General features: G+C 36.2%; 3 protein-coding genes across 10 annotated transcripts in view; 1 reads left to right on the forward strand and 2 right to left on the reverse strand.

Annotated features, from left to right (window-relative positions):
- LOC139966191 (uncharacterized) overlaps window positions 1-17,294 on the forward strand; it is an 88,346-nt gene that overhangs the window by 40,726 nt on the left and 30,326 nt on the right. The gene's annotated exons all lie outside the window — the stretch shown is intronic.
- Window positions 565-17,294, reverse strand: part of LOC139966193 (uncharacterized) — a 43,347-nt gene continuing 26,617 nt past the window's right edge. For 6 of the 8 annotated variants that reach the window (XM_071968986.1, XM_071968981.1, XM_071968982.1 and 3 more), the window contains exons 3-11: window positions 16,345-16,451; window positions 15,040-15,150; window positions 14,120-14,255; window positions 13,762-13,874; window positions 13,102-13,265; window positions 12,114-12,366; window positions 4,819-4,956; window positions 2,683-2,819; window positions 565-2,196 (exon numbers count right to left, since the gene is read on the reverse strand). In XM_071968986.1, the coding sequence (XP_071825087.1) occupies window positions 2,689-2,819; window positions 4,819-4,956; window positions 12,114-12,366; window positions 13,102-13,265; window positions 13,762-13,874; window positions 14,120-14,255; window positions 15,040-15,150; window positions 16,345-16,451 (1,153 nt within the window). In that variant the 3' untranslated portion in view covers window positions 565-2,196; window positions 2,683-2,688. The remainder of the gene's footprint in view (window positions 2,197-2,682; window positions 2,820-4,818; window positions 4,957-12,113; window positions 12,367-13,101; window positions 13,266-13,761; window positions 13,875-14,119; window positions 14,256-15,039; window positions 15,151-16,344; window positions 16,452-17,294) is intronic. The other 2 variants (XM_071968979.1, XM_071968980.1) reach the window with 2 other exon arrangements.
- On the reverse strand, window positions 9,340-12,103 carry LOC139967088 (putative nuclease HARBI1). Its single transcript, XM_071970807.1, is given in 3 exon segments — window positions 9,340-10,720; window positions 10,722-10,989; window positions 11,020-12,103. Coding segments are annotated over 3 exon segments (600 nt in total). The 5' UTR covers window positions 11,249-12,103; the 3' UTR covers window positions 9,340-10,617.

Genomic DNA, 17,294 nt, shown 5'->3' on the forward strand with positions numbered 1-17,294 from the left:
ACAAACACACACTCAAAAATTGAGAAATTCGGATACTTCAAGATCAACAGTTGATGTTGCTAGACAAAATGTCTAGAAAATAGATATGCATCGTCGAATGTCTGGTCACTTTGGGGGTTCTGGTCGCTTTCGTCAATTAAAGTGTGGATTAACCTCCGTGGATGTTAAAAAGTTCTACAAGTTAGGGTATGAACAGCATCGATCGGGATTAAGCAATCCCTACGGAAGAATTCAGTATTATACATATCATCGGATGCATTGTATTGTAAACATATTACACAAGACACACACGGACAGTCCAGAGGAAAACTCACGTATGACAGATGACTGGTGGAATTTGCATGCGACTCCTATTTGAAACGTTTTGAAGCAACGAGGTTCTAGGTCATAGAAGCGCACAGTAAAACATTGTTCTCGTGCTTAAAGTTTGATTAAACTATTTTAGTGTTACCTTCACATCCCCTTATTTAAAGTTGGAACCTATCCAGTCCAAGTTCAAAACAATAACGTGAATATAATGTTACGCGTAACGGGATATACACGGAAAAAATAACTAAAGTCGAATTGAGGGTTACTCTCCGTTTATTTGATTCCGTATTGAGTCCCCTTTCAACTGCCACCTTTCCCGCTCTGCCCTCTTATTTAACATTTGAACGGCACATACAATGCAGATACCAACGATTGAGAAGAGACAATTTAAAGTATGCATAACATACAAAGGCAAGCGGACTGATTGCATGGCAAGAGTTGCTATGGATAATAGCAGTAGCCTCTGTAACAATAAAGTAAACCAAAACATTTTCGCTGCAAGTGTGCAACTATAACAGCACAGAGGTTTGAGTTCAGTTCACTGTAGGTACGATCTGTGACAATTTCAATTATCATTAGTATCTCGGGAACGACATCCGAAAGTTGGATGCAATATTCAACAGGATGCTTAGAATGTGTGCGTGTTTCATGAGTCAAAAATACACACTGTACTACGGCACTATCATTTTCAGATAAATGAAAGAGGGAAAATAAAAACAATAAATGGCCATTCATTTGCACTCGCCCAAATCCACACTATCAATGTGCAACCCTGGTCATATGAAATTAAAGTTTTTTCACAATTTTTAATTTCATGCACAACTTCAAATATTCATAAAATAAAATTTGGGTCACCGATTATGCGTGGGGGTGGACATATTTACCAGCCTAAATTTTCGTGTGATGTGCACTTTGAACAGGTGCATTTGCACACCACCACCACCGCCACCCTTCCATTTTATCATTTCTGGTGCTGCCACTGGTTCATTCGCTTGTAATTTGTTTAGTCTGACCCCACCAGTTTAGACCTGGTGTTTGTTGCATTAACCTATGGATCGAACTGCTACTTATCCAAGTAGCGGTGCCTTATCATGTTCGGAAGCAATTTTGGTATGGGTTGTGAGATGGCTGGGTTGCTTGTTAATAGCGCTCATTTTTACGTAGTGACGTTTTCACATTTGAAAATTATTGTCATCCATTTTCATTAGATGAACTGTTGCATAAATTAGTTAAGGAGTGGTTAAATTACTCTTACCGCTACTTGATCATAACTGTGTAAAAAGCAAAATCATGAACGAAGTTATTAATGATTCTTTAGTAACATGTAAGATTTAAGCTGCATTTTTGATGAATTAATCAATTACTTTTATACAATATTGAAATATCTTAATAAAACAATTCATACTTTTATTTAATAGGAAAACGATTCCCTGTTATAAACCCATGTGAAATGGTTGTGTCCAACATTTATGAAGAATTTTATATCTTAATATTGTTTACCTTTCAATCTGCTAGTAAATGAAAGGCAAAAACACTTCAAATCTGAATAACCCAACTTTTTCCATGCAATATGTCATTTATCAATTACATGTTTTTCATGAATGCACGTCACTTGAGAGAAATTTTAGAACATAGATCGTCCATAGAAGAGGATTCAACCATATTTCAAGCATGACCTTTACACCAATGAGTTTTAAAATATATACATTTAAAAAAAATAGCAGCGGAATGTTAAAAACAATTTTTCCTTGGATGTAGACAGCATCGGTAGCATATCGAGTCACTCTGGAGGCATTGACTGATGATGGCTTCATCATTAGTGCAAAGACATCTACAGAGGTCATTATGATAGGACTAGATGAGGCAAGCTATTGAAGTTTGATGTACCTAACAAAGTAAAAATTTAAAAATGTGGTTAACGGCAAGTTTGAATAAGAAAATCATCTAATGCAGAAACGCTTATATTCTACAGCGGAAATGGCTTTTGTCGTGTTATTTACTAACGTTCTGATTACATTGTGATGGCATTTTCTTCTTCTTCTCGCGTTATCGTTTCTTTAACCGTGGAATACATTACACACGAAATATGACTAACACAATAATACAAAGATATAAAGATGACTCATGTGCTAGTATTATCATGATTAACAATGTCACGTAATTCACTCAGGCCTGACGAGAGGATGGGTAGGGCTCATGGTGGCTAAAGCCACTTGGTCCTGGAAAATATGGAGCAGCCCTACACAATAAGATTAGTCCATGCTCATTGTTCTTATATACTCAGGGAGCTGCAATTGTGAATCTTATAACATGGCTCAACCATTTACATAAGCGATACAGTATGGACATTACGTCCAACAGCTGAGAACTTACCTTAATTTAAATAATATCATATCCGGACTGCTTCTGCATTTTGACGTGAATGTATATCACAATACATGGTACCAGGAAGATCATGCCAACTGCTATCAAGATTAACCAAGAAAAATCACCACTATCTTTCGTGTCCCCTTGAAAAGAAACGCAATATACTACATTAACAAACCCATACGTTAAAGGCTGGTAGCCAGGAGAACTGAGTTTGAAGTCCATATTCCTCTACGTATCCAAGTTGGTAACAGTTTTGGAATAAAGTTGAAATAACATGTTACGAGATGAATTAGGGAATCTTAATGCAATATCATTGCATATGAATGAAATATTGTAACAGAAAACAAAATTTAATTTAGCTCAACTCCTAAAGATCCAGAAGAAATTACTATACCGCTATAAACAGTTGGGTATATTTTACAGGAAATGAAAATATTTCATAGCATAAGTATTTATTAAAACAGAATTAAACAGAAAATTTTGACAGTTAGTGAATAGCAATATTTACTTTACAACCATCACTAATCATATGGTAAAACAAAACTTTGATTTTACACAGAAAGTCACACATTATCAGTGAACATCCTCAAAAGTATATACAAAAGGAAACGTTTTTGCAGTTTGCATAATGTACAAAAAGCATATATGGATATTGTGCTACCACAAATGCAATGTTAAATTAACAAACACAATACTGCCAGGCTTTGATTCATGAATCAACTGGTAAAGCAGTGATTTAGTAAAGATAAACACTTTTCTAAAGGCAGTTGCATATTGTCCCTGCTATAAAATTCGGTGCTGCTAAATTTTCAGTATTAGAGAAATTAAAGGATGCTAGTTCTCATGTTCTGGGAGTTAGGAATACCATTGTTAAATGGATTGAGTAGGCCTACTAATAAAAAATTTGCGACACGAAGGAAAGCCTCATGAGTTTTTACACACGAAGTACGGTAACTTGTAACACAGTTTAGCAACTGCCAGAAGTTTGCATACTGCCGCTGCAATGCACCCCTTTTTGTACATGTCTACATAATTTTAAGAAAAATGAGGTATACTAACACAAGAGAACTAACATATCAAATTCTAAAAGCTAAGAAGAAATTCAGGAGCAATCACAAACTAACACATACAATTTTGTGGACCAATTCATTAAGTAAGATATTTCAAGGCAAGTAGCCCTACCAAGGGTTCCACTTCTCAATACTACAAAGAGACCTTGACTGGGTGCGACGAGATGTCTGAACAAGCTTGGGCGTTGGTAGATTCATCGAGTTTCTATCACGTACATTCACACGTATCTTTACAATCTGAGTTCATACCAAACATACGGAATTCAGCGTTACTTCTGCTTAACATTGGCAAAGACAAACTTCAGAACAGACTCATCATCCCGAAGAACATCAACTCGGTGAATGTAATGGATTATTCTCGACGTCCCGTGGACTTTGATCCTCAACAATATCCTGATCTACATCCTGTTCCCAGAGTCAAAATTATCATTATTCTATTGGAGTGCGCAGGCTGCAACTTCTGATGTAGGAGTTGCTTTACCACGGTCATTATCTTAATATCTATCATACATAGCCACTTTCGTTTTCCTAAACAGTGACACTGCAAGTGAGTGGTTGTGTTCCTTATCAGTGACTAATGCAAATGCATAAACGGCGTTTATAGGACAGGTTGGCAAAGAACGTTGCATATGCTTTTTGTATGAACTATAAAGGTTTTTTCAATGGCGACAGTCTTTAAAATAGTTTAAAAATCTAGTTACATAAACAAACCCGGAGAGGTATATTGTATTTGGCACTTTTATTGCATGAATTGACTGTTTAGAAAGTTCAGTCAAAATAAATCTTTCAGACAAGTGCATATACAGAATTGGTCATAGCAAAGATGTCCACATGAAATGCAAATTACTCTTGTAAATTGGTCAGATAATTACTTTCACTTGTGGTTGTGTTCCCTATCAGTGACTAATGTAAATGTACAATCGACGTGTATGTGAGGCATATACCGAGATCTGGGCATCATTTACATGGTCAGGAATGTGCATATACAGAATTGGTCATAGCAAAGAGGTTCCCAAGAACTTCAAATTACAATTACCTTCACTTTGGAAGAACACAAGAAATGACTAACCTTCATTACAATTTACTCCTGTCCTGCCGGCCGGGCAAAGGCAAACACCTGTTTCCGGATCACAAGTTCGGTTATTTGAGATGCAATCGCTGGGACACTGGTACTGACATTTGTATCCATATGTGTTGTTGAGACAATCTTAAAAACAAACAAGACGAGAAAACCTCTTGAACCTGATGTAGTCATTACAGATTACTAATTATTAAAATCATCGGGAGTTTTACTTCAGTTTTCATTAGCGAATCTCAAACTAGCTACATAGATTTATCATATGCCTCACTACTTAAATAAATACAATCTAACAACACACTGAAGCATCTTACTTAATTAAAGCATTAAGGCAGTCATAACGAGACAGCAAACATCAATAGTTCCTATATTCCCATCAAATTTGGCTTTATTTTGATAAAATATTAAACCACTTTAACCATTACTTCTTTAAGATGGAGTTACTAATATTGAACATTGCAATCAAGAAAGACATACATTTTATTGTGCTTCCAAATATCAAATATCAAATATCCCAACCAGAACAAGGGAATGGTTGGGTACGAACAATTTCTAATCATATTGTTAGTGTCTTATCATATATTTAATAGCTTTAAATGTGACAGATTTGTTCAATAAAACCATAGACAATATTTGCTGTCAACCAATTTATTATAAATGTAATTCTAACAATTTTGTACAATTAGACTTGTTAAGGTAAGAGTCCTGTCATGACAATAAACTGGTTAGCATACAAGTTTTGAGACTACTCACAGTTTTCACATTAATGCAGCAGTGCAACCAGTTTCTTAGCTATTGATAAAATCAGCAACTAGTGCAATATATTGATGTATACAGATCAAGCTCAATTTGGAAATGTTAACATTTTGTTTATTTACCTTAGCAACCATACCAACATTTTAAGGATAAGAAAACTAAACTTACTGATGTATCAACTATACTATTGTTTTTGTTTTGTGTGTGTACTTTGCTCCTGCTTCTTGACTGTTTCATAACTTTGAGAGACAACTTTATAAAAACACGAAAGACTGTAATTAATATGGAAGCAAATTTCTCTTCGCAGAGTCGCATAAACTACTTTTCTGGCAAAGACAGTTTTCAGAACAGACGAGACCAAAGAACTGGGCCCCGTTCCACAAAGACTAACTTACGCTTGATCTTAAGTTCAAACTTAAGTTCGATTCTCATCCGATTGATCGTAGCGTAAGTTCGATCGTTAAGTAGCGTTCCACAAAATCAAACTTACGCTACGCATGATTTAATTAACATATGGTTAGTGGACGAAGCTACTTTGACCTTTCGTGACCTCAAATCACTTTTGTCTCCGAAGTTTTGACACGGCGAACAACCTGTCGGCGCATTATATGTCATCAAAATGGTGAGTAAATATCAGATAAATGTGTCAGAATAAACATTTAACCACAATCTTTACAAGAATGAACTTTGCCATGTTTTATTGCATTGGTTCGTTGTGTGTTACGACTCAAAAACATTGAAAGATCGTCCGTTTACCGCATTTTATCTGCCAACTTGGTACTCTTTACGTTAAATTAGTTTAATACAGGCAGTCAGTGTTATATGTAGGCTAGTATGTACTAGAGCCTAGAGGAATACCCGGGACAACGTTAGGCCTGCCTACGTCTTTACTAAAGTTTAGGCCTAGCAGTAGCACAAATTTATATTAGCAAATGGCTACTGTATAAAGGATAAACTACATAAGTATACGCCTGTATTATTACACGGACGACTTAGGCTTAGTACTACAAGACTATACAGTATACTTAGGCCTATAACGGTACCCGGCTAATGATTACCAGTGTGATCATTGACTGATATTGATAAATTGTCACAATTTCGTACAAAGGAACTCTGTATGAAGTCCAGACTAAAGAGAGAGGTATAGTTATTGCACTTGCACCCCTTATAGGCTTAATTCTGAACAAAAGTGAAAGTCACCTTGCTTCCGACTAAGGCCTAGCTAGCCTAATTTGTTTTTAATGTCCACCAAACAAAAATAAAAGCAGTAATAGCATAGGTCTACATGGCCTAACCTACCAAGTGCACACTAACGTCTGATTTGTATACCCTATGTTTCTTTTGGCTGAACTTGAGCTTCTTCATCTATAGTGATGTAAATGATTTATTTTGGATTGTTTCAGTCTAGGCCTAAAGCATTGTTAAGTCGGAAGTCGTCATTTTGAAAGGCAACACTGCAGGTAAACAGGGTTTTTGTTATTATATACCTTCCTTGCTAGGTACACACAAGGCAAACAACTTTATCTGCCCACTTAGCCAAGGCCAGAGTATCTAAGTCAGGCTGGGACTCTACTACAAAATACAAACACGTTTAAAGTGATCATATTTCAAGGGACATGGTTTGAGAAGTTATTACAATTAAAGCTGTTTAATGGGATGAGCAGCTGTGTGTGCTGCTTGCCTATAGCCATTGACTGTTGGAACTCAAAATAGAGGTCATGGGGTTTAGCCTGGTATTGGCAAGGCTGGCTCATTAAAATTAGAGCACAGTGTTCTTGAGTCGTTAATGATAACTTGACAATTTTCACAGTAACCATGTTTTTCATTTTTTTCCTAGTCTAACCCAAAAGAAGAAAAAAATGCAGGAAGAAGAATTTTTCTCAGCAAGAGATAATCATTCTTTGCCAGTTTGTCAAAGAATATCGGGACAAATTGTTTGGTCGAGCTGGACATTGCTCACAGAAGGTAAGACTTTTAAAAGCCTAAGCACATTACACTTTGCAATTGGAAGCTTTGTTTTTTTTTCAAATTGAATACAATCAGTAAATTTTGCATTTAGTATTGACAGAGTATGAATCAAAGGTGTGATGTTGTCTGAGAAAATGACATAGAATGATTTTCCTTTTAAGACACATGCATGCTTTCATTATGCAGCAAAAATATGTTCTCAGCAAAATTGTGGGACTTGAGAATATGTTCTATACTGCGTATCTGTTTGGAATATAAATTGTACCGTGCGCGCGTGTGTGCGTGTGCGTGTGTGTGTGTGTGTGTGTGTGTGGGCGTAATGACACTATTTGAAGTTGAAAACATAGCCAGTTATATCACCTAATGCTCTGTCATAATGTAAACGGATAAAGAGAAGTGGAATCTTGACATAGCACAAAATGGATATAAGATGTGGAAATTTATTAAGAAAATATAAGTATTAAACATTAATTCATGTGTTTAAGTTAAATCTGTTAGGAAAATAAAGCAATATATAATTTAGGTGATATTGTAACTAACATAGTAACTAATTTTGTAATGAATGCCAGAAGCAATATAAAAATTTAGATTTATAAGTTCTTTTTTATAGCTGAAGGAGGTATTGTTGGGCTTTCTGAATTGTGTTTTAACCTCCATGCATATCCAACAGGTAGAAGACAGGAAAAAAAGCTACTGAGAGAAAGCTGCACATTCCACCAGGGTTGCAGGAGGAGCCTCAGAGAGAAGTGCCTCTGAGCTTAAGAAAAAGTGGTCAGATCTGAAGATTCTGGCCAACAAATATCAAAAAGCAAAACATGCAACAGGTAAATAGCAATAATTGGCACCTCACATCCAATCACAGTTTTCTTGACATATAATAAAATGCAAATTGATAAACATTGTTCATATCATTTTATTTTAGGTGGAGGGCCAGCAGTTGATTACAGCCCTGTTTATGAGGCCGCTTTAGAGGCAATGGCCCCCAGGCCAGAGATGGTGTCAGTACTCTAGGGACATCAGAGACAGACCCTTTGACTGCTATGAGCGAGTCATCACAGGTACAATTTATGTGATATTCATGTTAAAAGACCCAATTTGAATTTGAGTACAAGAAGCCTATGGTTTTTGGTGGAGATTAAAGGTCATTTGTGATCACCAGAAGGCTAATTGTGAAAGCCTAGAAAACTTACAGCACTCAAACTTAATATTAAACATAATATGTTTTTGGTACCCTTGGTGAATGATTTTGATAAAGATAAAGGGAATAAAAAGGAGAATATTTACCTTTTTCCAAAGTGAAAAAATCCTGTCACAGAATTTTAAACTATTTATCAATTATTCAATTGTAACTTCTTATTGAGAGGACAGCATTCATAATGGAAGGGTTATAGGAGCATCTTGTAATTGATTAATCGTTTTCATTTGCTCTATTCACAGGATTCACCTGCACCATCACCAATCAGGCAGTCAACCCTTTGCCCAACAGATGTCCCTCTTCCCGAGTTGTCCCCAAAATATCATAACCAAGTGATACAGACCTCATGACAAGAGGAAATAATCAAAATTGAGAGGGAAAAGCTTGAGCTAGCCAGAGAGAATTTGAACGTGCAAAAAGGCACTCTTTCGGCACTTCAAATCATCTCAGCAGCCCTTGGTCCTGAAAAGTAACTTCAAATACAAACTTGACCCCCCCATCCCCCTCCCCCTCGCCCGCCCCTTCCTCACTGTTGTCTGATAAGGTATAACTAATAGTATAATTGTGCTATGTATTACTGTTAAAAAAGTGTGTCGAAATCTTTAGTAAACTCCTGTTTGTCAAGACCTTTCATTCATGCCAGCTGCCTATGGCTTTAGAAAATTGGGTCACATTAATTAGTGATCCTCCTGTCATAAACAATGTCATCAAGTAAACTAAACTGGAGAAGATTTCTGAAGAGGTTCATTCCAGGCCAAAGAAGCCAGTTATACTGTCTCACTGTTATAATTTCACAGCCTACACTATAGTGTACTCTTCTACGTGGACTATATTGGTTCTTTACTAAGTAGCTTTATTTCATATACAAGTGAAGGAAGCTAAGGAATTACTATTTTAATTGGCAAACCATCTGAGAGGGAGTTGTAGATAATATTAATGATCAAGAATTGTATAATGCCTTTCCAACCATCTTTGAGTTGAATGTCATTTCTGAACCATCCATTATGTAACAGCACGGTAGGTCAACTTTAGATACTAATTTTTAGCTTATATACTATCTGCCTTAGATATTAAATTTCTATTGGGTGTACTACTGAGACTAAATTGATGGTCAACATAACTTAAATTAAATTCAAAATGCGATTTTAAGCTGTTATGTTAGAATGTCAAAACTGCTTTTGTTTTGTAGAATGCATGTGGTATTTGAAAAATGCAAAATGTTTGTTTGACATGACATTCATATTCTTTGCTGACACTATGTACAGCCAAACCTAATTTGCCTCTTTCAAGGGTAAACAAGGAAAGGGGAAGGGTTAGAAGAAGGTATGAGACCATCAATTAGGTGAAAAAAATTAGTAATTATATCTGCCCGGACAGCTGCCCCATGGACATTATCAGGTGCTGCACCAGCTTCATCTGGGTCTGGTTGAACCTGTTGGTCACGCTGGGGTCTAAGTGTGGCTCCTTCAAGTCCTAACTGGTGTTAAAGAGGATACAGCAGGCAAAGATAATATCACAAGCTCTTTGTGGGTCTATTTGCATGCCATCGCCAAGCAGACATCGAAATTTGTTCGGCTGGCCGTTGACTTGCTCAATCTTGGCTCGTGTCTTTGTCTGAGCACTGGAATTAAAGAATAATTATAAACTTGAAGACAAATGTTTATATCATTGTTCACTATTAAGTAATTTATGTCTAGTTTTGTCCGTATGGTGAACTACAATATACAGTCATAACTGATACTTTATTGAGTTTGTGATTTTTTGTGTGTGCTTTTTGTACAAATCTAAAGCGATGTATAAATTTAGATAGTCCAATGAGCTGAAATGATACCATACCATACCTCGATATGTGTTGGTTTGTACAAGCTTACTTACTTATTGAATGAGGTCTCTTCGAGTGTGGTTGGGTTCTGAATAGGCGTCATCAACCATGGCTGTAGAGGATAACCAGAGTCCCCGAGAAGTATCCCTTGAAAGTTGGTGGTTCTCAAACTGTCTCCCAACAAGGCTTTCACTCAATATCCTACTGTCATGGGTACTGCCTGGCCATCGTGCTACAACATTGATGATTTTGTATTTTGCACTACAAATTAGCTGTACATTGATTGCATGTCTACCTTTACGGCTAACAAATACATACTCATCCGGACCATAGTTACAACCGTGGATTCCAATCAATGTCCCATCTACTGCACCCACAACCTGCGGAAATCCTGCTACCAAACAAAATATCCCTCTGAGCATTGGTCACAGAGGCTGGAGTGATTGGGAACTTTTTTTTTCATCATTCCGGATTTGAACGAATGCTCTTGTAACCCACCTCAATGCCCGTGAGGCAGATGACTTGCTGCATCCGTGTAAAGAGGCACACTCTGCTAAGGCACTTTTCGATCCTGATGCATAAAATCTTAGAGCAATGAAAACCTTCAACCTGGCTGACAGAGCCCTACTTCTGTTGGTGGGATGTTCTAACTGGGCCTGTAATCTATTGATTATAGTCATACAGCCTAGCCTAGTAAACCTTTATCTTTGGTACATGTCAACATCATTGTAAAGTTCTAAAGGCTGCCTTCTGTCTCTAAAAAATCTCTCTCTTTGTAGAATCCGACGATAATTACGTTGTTGATCAGCTTGTTGATACAAATATAACGCCATTTGTGCACAAGTACATAAAACTCACATTTTATTATTTCTACATTTACAGTTAAAACCTAAACAAATTTAAATCAATTGCTTACCATATCAAAGTATCATACGTACGATTGATCTGGATCACTACTTAAAGTTACGCATGATCGGATTGAACTTAAGCTTGATATCAAGCGTAAGTTTCTTTGTGGAACGGAGATAAGTTTGATATCAAACTTACGCACGATAAGGTCACTTACGCACGATTAATCAAACTTAAGATTGAGCGTAACGCTATGTGGAACGGGGCCCAGGTCACATAATTAAACACAGAGAGCATTAAAGTGATTGCCAAAGTTATTCACATGGACTTACATTTCAGAATAAATTCAGGTTACATTTTTAATATAATGTAGACAGCTGGATAAAAATAGTTGCTATAACAAAACAGCACATTGAAATATTCAAATTTAAAAGGGTTCCAACTTTGCTTTAGGGGAAGTGGAGTTATCAATAACGCAATGATTGTAGTGTATTCAGATGTAAATGCAATCCCGATTTTCAAGAAGATATTTGATGTACAAAAACATAAAACAACTTTTTCGATGTGCATCTAGGACAACACACCTGCTTGCTTCAAGTTTCTTTTTGGTAAATCTAACAATTCTGTGTTACTAATACTACAGACGTTCTTTGCTGTCATCCAAAAAACATGATGATTTAAGTCTTTTATACTTACAGTTTTCACAATGTGCGCCAGTAAAACCAGGAGGACAAATACACTCTCCTGTTGTAGGATGACAAGATCCCTCATTCTCACACGAACATCGCTCCTTGCAGGTGTCTCCCCAAAATCCATTCTCACAAGGACTGTTACAAAGCACGCCATAGAAATTAGGTTTACACTGACATTTGCCCTCCACGATAGTGCACCCAGTTGCCTCTACACAGTAATCACAAGTTAGACTACAGTTTCTTCCAAACGTACCGTTCTGAAAAATTTATGGACGTATATTCTTCATCATTATAAAGATTTATTGGATTCGAAAAGTAGTGCTACTCACAATGTCATTTCGAGTTTGATTATCCATCCCTCCAAACAATCCGCCGAGTTTTAAGATGGCATTTGATCAAACAGAGACAATCTCCAATATTTCTTTAATGAAAGTGATTCGTCTCCTAAACATTACTAGTTCATTGTCATATGCAAAGGGAAAATTAGGATACTTCACAAGTTTTACTTTTTTGATATTCTATTGAAAGGGAAGATGCCTATTCAAACTCGAGATATATTGTGATGTGATTTTAGTATTGAACAGAAAGAAAAGAGACAAATCTATAGTTTTATTCCTCCTTAAGCAACTTGAAGTAAACAGAGTAAAACCCGAGTAACATCAGATTGTTTGTAAATTAGAACTTTATGACTTTTCAATTAGGCCTTAATAAATATAAACAAAACATAGGACATAAATAAACATTGCTCATTACACGATTGTCAAACTATGTATTTAATATCAACAGAAATATTTAATCGTACTCGTAAGGAAAACTTGATGTTTATGTATTGTTGAAATTTAAATATTTCAGTGAAGGAACCAAGATACGAACACACCTTTATACCAAACATCTATTCCGTGTACAACTGTACAAAAACATGCTGGTTATTAACCTAACCGCTCTCCCTCCACTTTGCCTTGCAATCCCTCAACAAAGATTACAATCCTTACCACACAGCGTTCTGAGCAGGTCTGTCCAATATATCCAATATCACATTTGCAGCTTCCGGTGAATCGGTCACATGACTGGGCATTTACGCATGAGCACGTCTCATTACATCCGGGACCGAAATGGTAGGCTGGACAAGGTTCTGCACAGTTCACTCCCTGCCATCCTGAAACCAGAAGAATATGCAGGACAGTTTGTTATCAACACACTTAACAGAACCAGGAACTTGAACAGATTTACATTGATTATATGGTATTTTCACTTCATATTCTGACGTGGAAACCAACAAATACAACTACGCAAACAGGTAAATTTTAATATTTTCTTCTCAATTATATATATGTGATGGACAATAATCACGTGACCATTGTAAATGAAATGCAGTTCGACGGAGGGACAGTTTGAAGAGCTTAACGTGGTTTCAACTCTGATGTATAAACAAGTTTTTTGGTGGTAATGTATATAAACATGAACAGTAAGAACAGTTAACAAAGAATGTTTCCCTCGAAATATATCAGCTACGTCAGTGTTACGAGAAACATAGGATTAATTATTTCTGTCCTCAAACTGTACGTATAAAAAAGGCTAATGAAACCTTCAAACATGAATATGTATAATACGTTGATTATCTTGAAGACACAATGACATAAAGGCAAACTAACCAGTCGAGCAGAAACATCTGCCATCGATGTGGTTACAAGTTGCATTATGTTGACACTGACAAGTCTGGTTACAACCATATCCATACGTCCCTTCTGGACAACGTTCAACACAACTGCAAAACAACAAATTCAGTCATTTCAACGTTATTACGAATTTCCAGTTTTGATTAATTTTCCAAGCAGGTTCTAAACAAGAATTTGGAAGGGAGTATAATTCTCTGACCATGCTATGTTAGGGATAATGGCATACTAATGACGATTCCATCTATTATATAATAATAATAATGGATTGTCGGGTATATTTTTTATCCTTCAAACATAGGGGTACTAAGAGAAGAGTTTTAGAATATTTACTTACAGGGGATCTCTGAATCCAGTAGTGCAATTACAGGCACCGGTAACTGGATCGCAGGCAGCTCCATTCTCACACTGACAATCAAACAGGCAGCCAGGCCCATATTTGTTCCACGTACAGGTATCCCCACAGTCCGACCCTGAGTCGAGTGCAAAGAAAGAAACTCACTAAAAATGAAGATTCTTGAGTGCCATCTTATCAAAAGTATTTTGTGGTATAGAGCACAATGGTGGATCAGTATTCATTCAGAGGCTGTAGAGGGTCGAATCAATTGGAACTTAATCAGTCAAAATGAACTTGTCTAGATTGTAATATAGTGAATAATTATATATCCGTAACAATAGTTTTCTTCCATTTTCAGTGGAAACCAATCCTGCTGTGGTTGTAAATTATATATCAACATCACTGATCAAAATAAATAATTGATTACATCGAGAAGATTAATGGGGATTTCTCAAATGTCTTTGATACTGACATAAACAGAGCAAAACTTTTTAAATTGATAGAAACAATATAATCTGATAGGCCACTTTAAAATAGGTTTATTATGGACCCACTGTTCTTCTCAACACTTCAATAGTTGAAAGACGTGATATTGCACTCAAGGCTGGGTTTCGTTAAGGGAGATGAAAAAATCATTATTAATTATTCTGTGTTTACCGACATTGTTTATTCACACTAGAAATTGAAACGCTGTACGTTGAATTCAGTTGAGGGTACTTTAATGATGTACATCTAGTGGAAAGTATAATATTGGTGACTATTTTTTGTTAAATATAGACACAAGACAAGTAAGAATGCTGACGAAAAGGTTCGTAATAACAATAATTTTTGTTATATCCTTAGCAAAGAAAGTACTGTACCCATCGGCTGACTTCATTTACTCAGACAAAAGTTTTTATTACGTCTTTGGTTTTTCTCACCTGTGTATCCCGCTGAACAAGTACAATTACCATCGAAAGGATCACACGTAGTCCCGTTCAAGCAAAAGCAGTCGTTGTTACAATTATGACCCCATTTGTTCATGGAACACGCTAGAAAGGGTTAAACAAAACGCAAACAGATGTCAATATCAACATTTAGATGCCAGTATCACTTATTCCAGATATGTTAATGTCACTTTAAAGTTTGGTTCTCGCTTCTTCCATCATTTTCTGCATATCAAAAGTAATCATCCCAAAATATAATTCAAATATTTCGTATGAATCCATCCATTTAATATGCGGATTCATATATCTTTCTCTCCAATGGTTCATGAAGACACCGTCAATATAACTATGAAGATTTTCCCGCATGCTGTTGTAAAGACATTTACTGCTACTAACTTTACATCCCGTTAAGGCACTGTTAAAGTACTTCATGTATATAGGATGGTGTAAGAGATGTTGCTGACTCTTTTTGACGCGCGGTAAAGCAAATCTAAATGGTAACAGTATCGACAAGTTGTACAGCTGACTGGATAGGTCCACAGGGTCTGTCTGAAGCGTTTGTAAAAATGATTGGCAAGAATGTTTAAGAAGGAAAGCGCGATGGTTCAGAGAAATGTTTCTTGAAAGGTACACAAAACTAAATGATATTACATATCAAATATCTTTAACAGAACAATATAACACTATAGAGTTTTATTGCCTACGTATTCAAAACTTACTTGGACGCTATGATTTCCAATACGGATACGAGCGCATTACTGTGCAGTGGATTGCTTAATGAATATGTAATGCATTACCTATGTCGGCTTTTATGTCACTTTTAATAGTTACTTGTTATGTTTGCATTAAAAGTTATGACAGTGTAGTTTAGTTTGTATCATATCTCCATCAGGGAAATTATTATTGTGTAGCGTGACTCACTCGGACGATAGATGAACATGTATTGTCTGCTTCGTGTATATGGTGAAGTTATTATAGGAAATTGAAAGTTGTTTACAGGTTCAAATTACTGTTACAAGTGCATAATTTCAATTTACCACTTTTACACTAATTAGTGTTTTCTTATACCGAAAGATGGTCTGAAGTAGACACTTTTAAAGATCAAACGTTTAGATACAACATCTATAATAGACATGCCAGTCTTCCACCAAAGAGAGAAGAAAGGAAAACTAAAGTTCATGACACAGGAAAGGAGAATGGGATGGGTTGGATGCAAAGATCTCATTTAAAATTTTGCTTTTATATAAGCACTTATATTGTGTTACAATTATAAACGCTACATAAAAGTTGAATACTTACGATAACAATTATTTTCTGACTCTACATACAGATAACCATCGCAGCACTCCCGTACAGATCTATATACGGCTTTCGATTGTTGTCTGTATTTTGTTCTATACTTTGTACTGGTAACGACAAAATGGTAATTTAGACAATGACAAATAGCGTGAATATGTGTTATTTATTTTATTTGCTACTTGCAACTAATCATAAACATTAATAGGAGAAAAGATCAAAGTTTTTTCCATGACATTTATTGATCAAATAGCAAGAAAAGTTATTTTGAATAGCATTCAGGTAGCCTGACAACATTGAAATACTTGCAAGCAAACACAATGTAAGAGCTTCTGGTATTCAACTGGTTTCGATTACAAGGTAGAATCTTCCGGGGAGTGTTGTTTACTTTCTTAACTGGGAACATGCCAAGCATGTGGCCTGCAGTGAAGCAATTTGAACGCTAGAATGGGCCACCTTCTTAAAAAGCCATTAGCAAGTTAGAAAACTAGGTCACAAATTATCATTCTTTCACTCTTCATATTGGTAATGGAATCTACATTTATCCCATTTGTAATTAATGATAATAGTTCGCCTATCTTGATCAGAAATACCATCCTACTTATCTGAAGTTGTCAACGTCCTTACTGACCCCCCCCCCCCCCCTCCCCTCCCCGCACCATATACAGACACGCCTCACAAACACATACTTGTAAATTCATGGGAAAAGGCACTTCAGATTTCACTCTTTAAACAATGCACGAAGGCCTGTACCACCCCACCCCAATCAATAAATTCAAGAACTCTTCTTCAGGTTAACTCAGTTAACTGACACCAATGTCTGTGACGTAGAAAGCACATAAGGGGTAGATGCGTTTCCCTTCTAGTAACACTTAGCAGAGCTAATTTATTTCTTAATGTTACATACTATTTCTTTGTGCACCGCCAAAAGAGCCAACACCGTTTTTTTTCGT

Source organism: Apostichopus japonicus, chromosome 4 (assembly GCF_037975245.1).
Source record: "Apostichopus japonicus isolate 1M-3 chromosome 4, ASM3797524v1, whole genome shotgun sequence".
In the NCBI taxonomy this organism is placed as follows: domain Eukaryota; kingdom Metazoa; phylum Echinodermata; class Holothuroidea; order Aspidochirotida; family Stichopodidae; genus Apostichopus; species Apostichopus japonicus.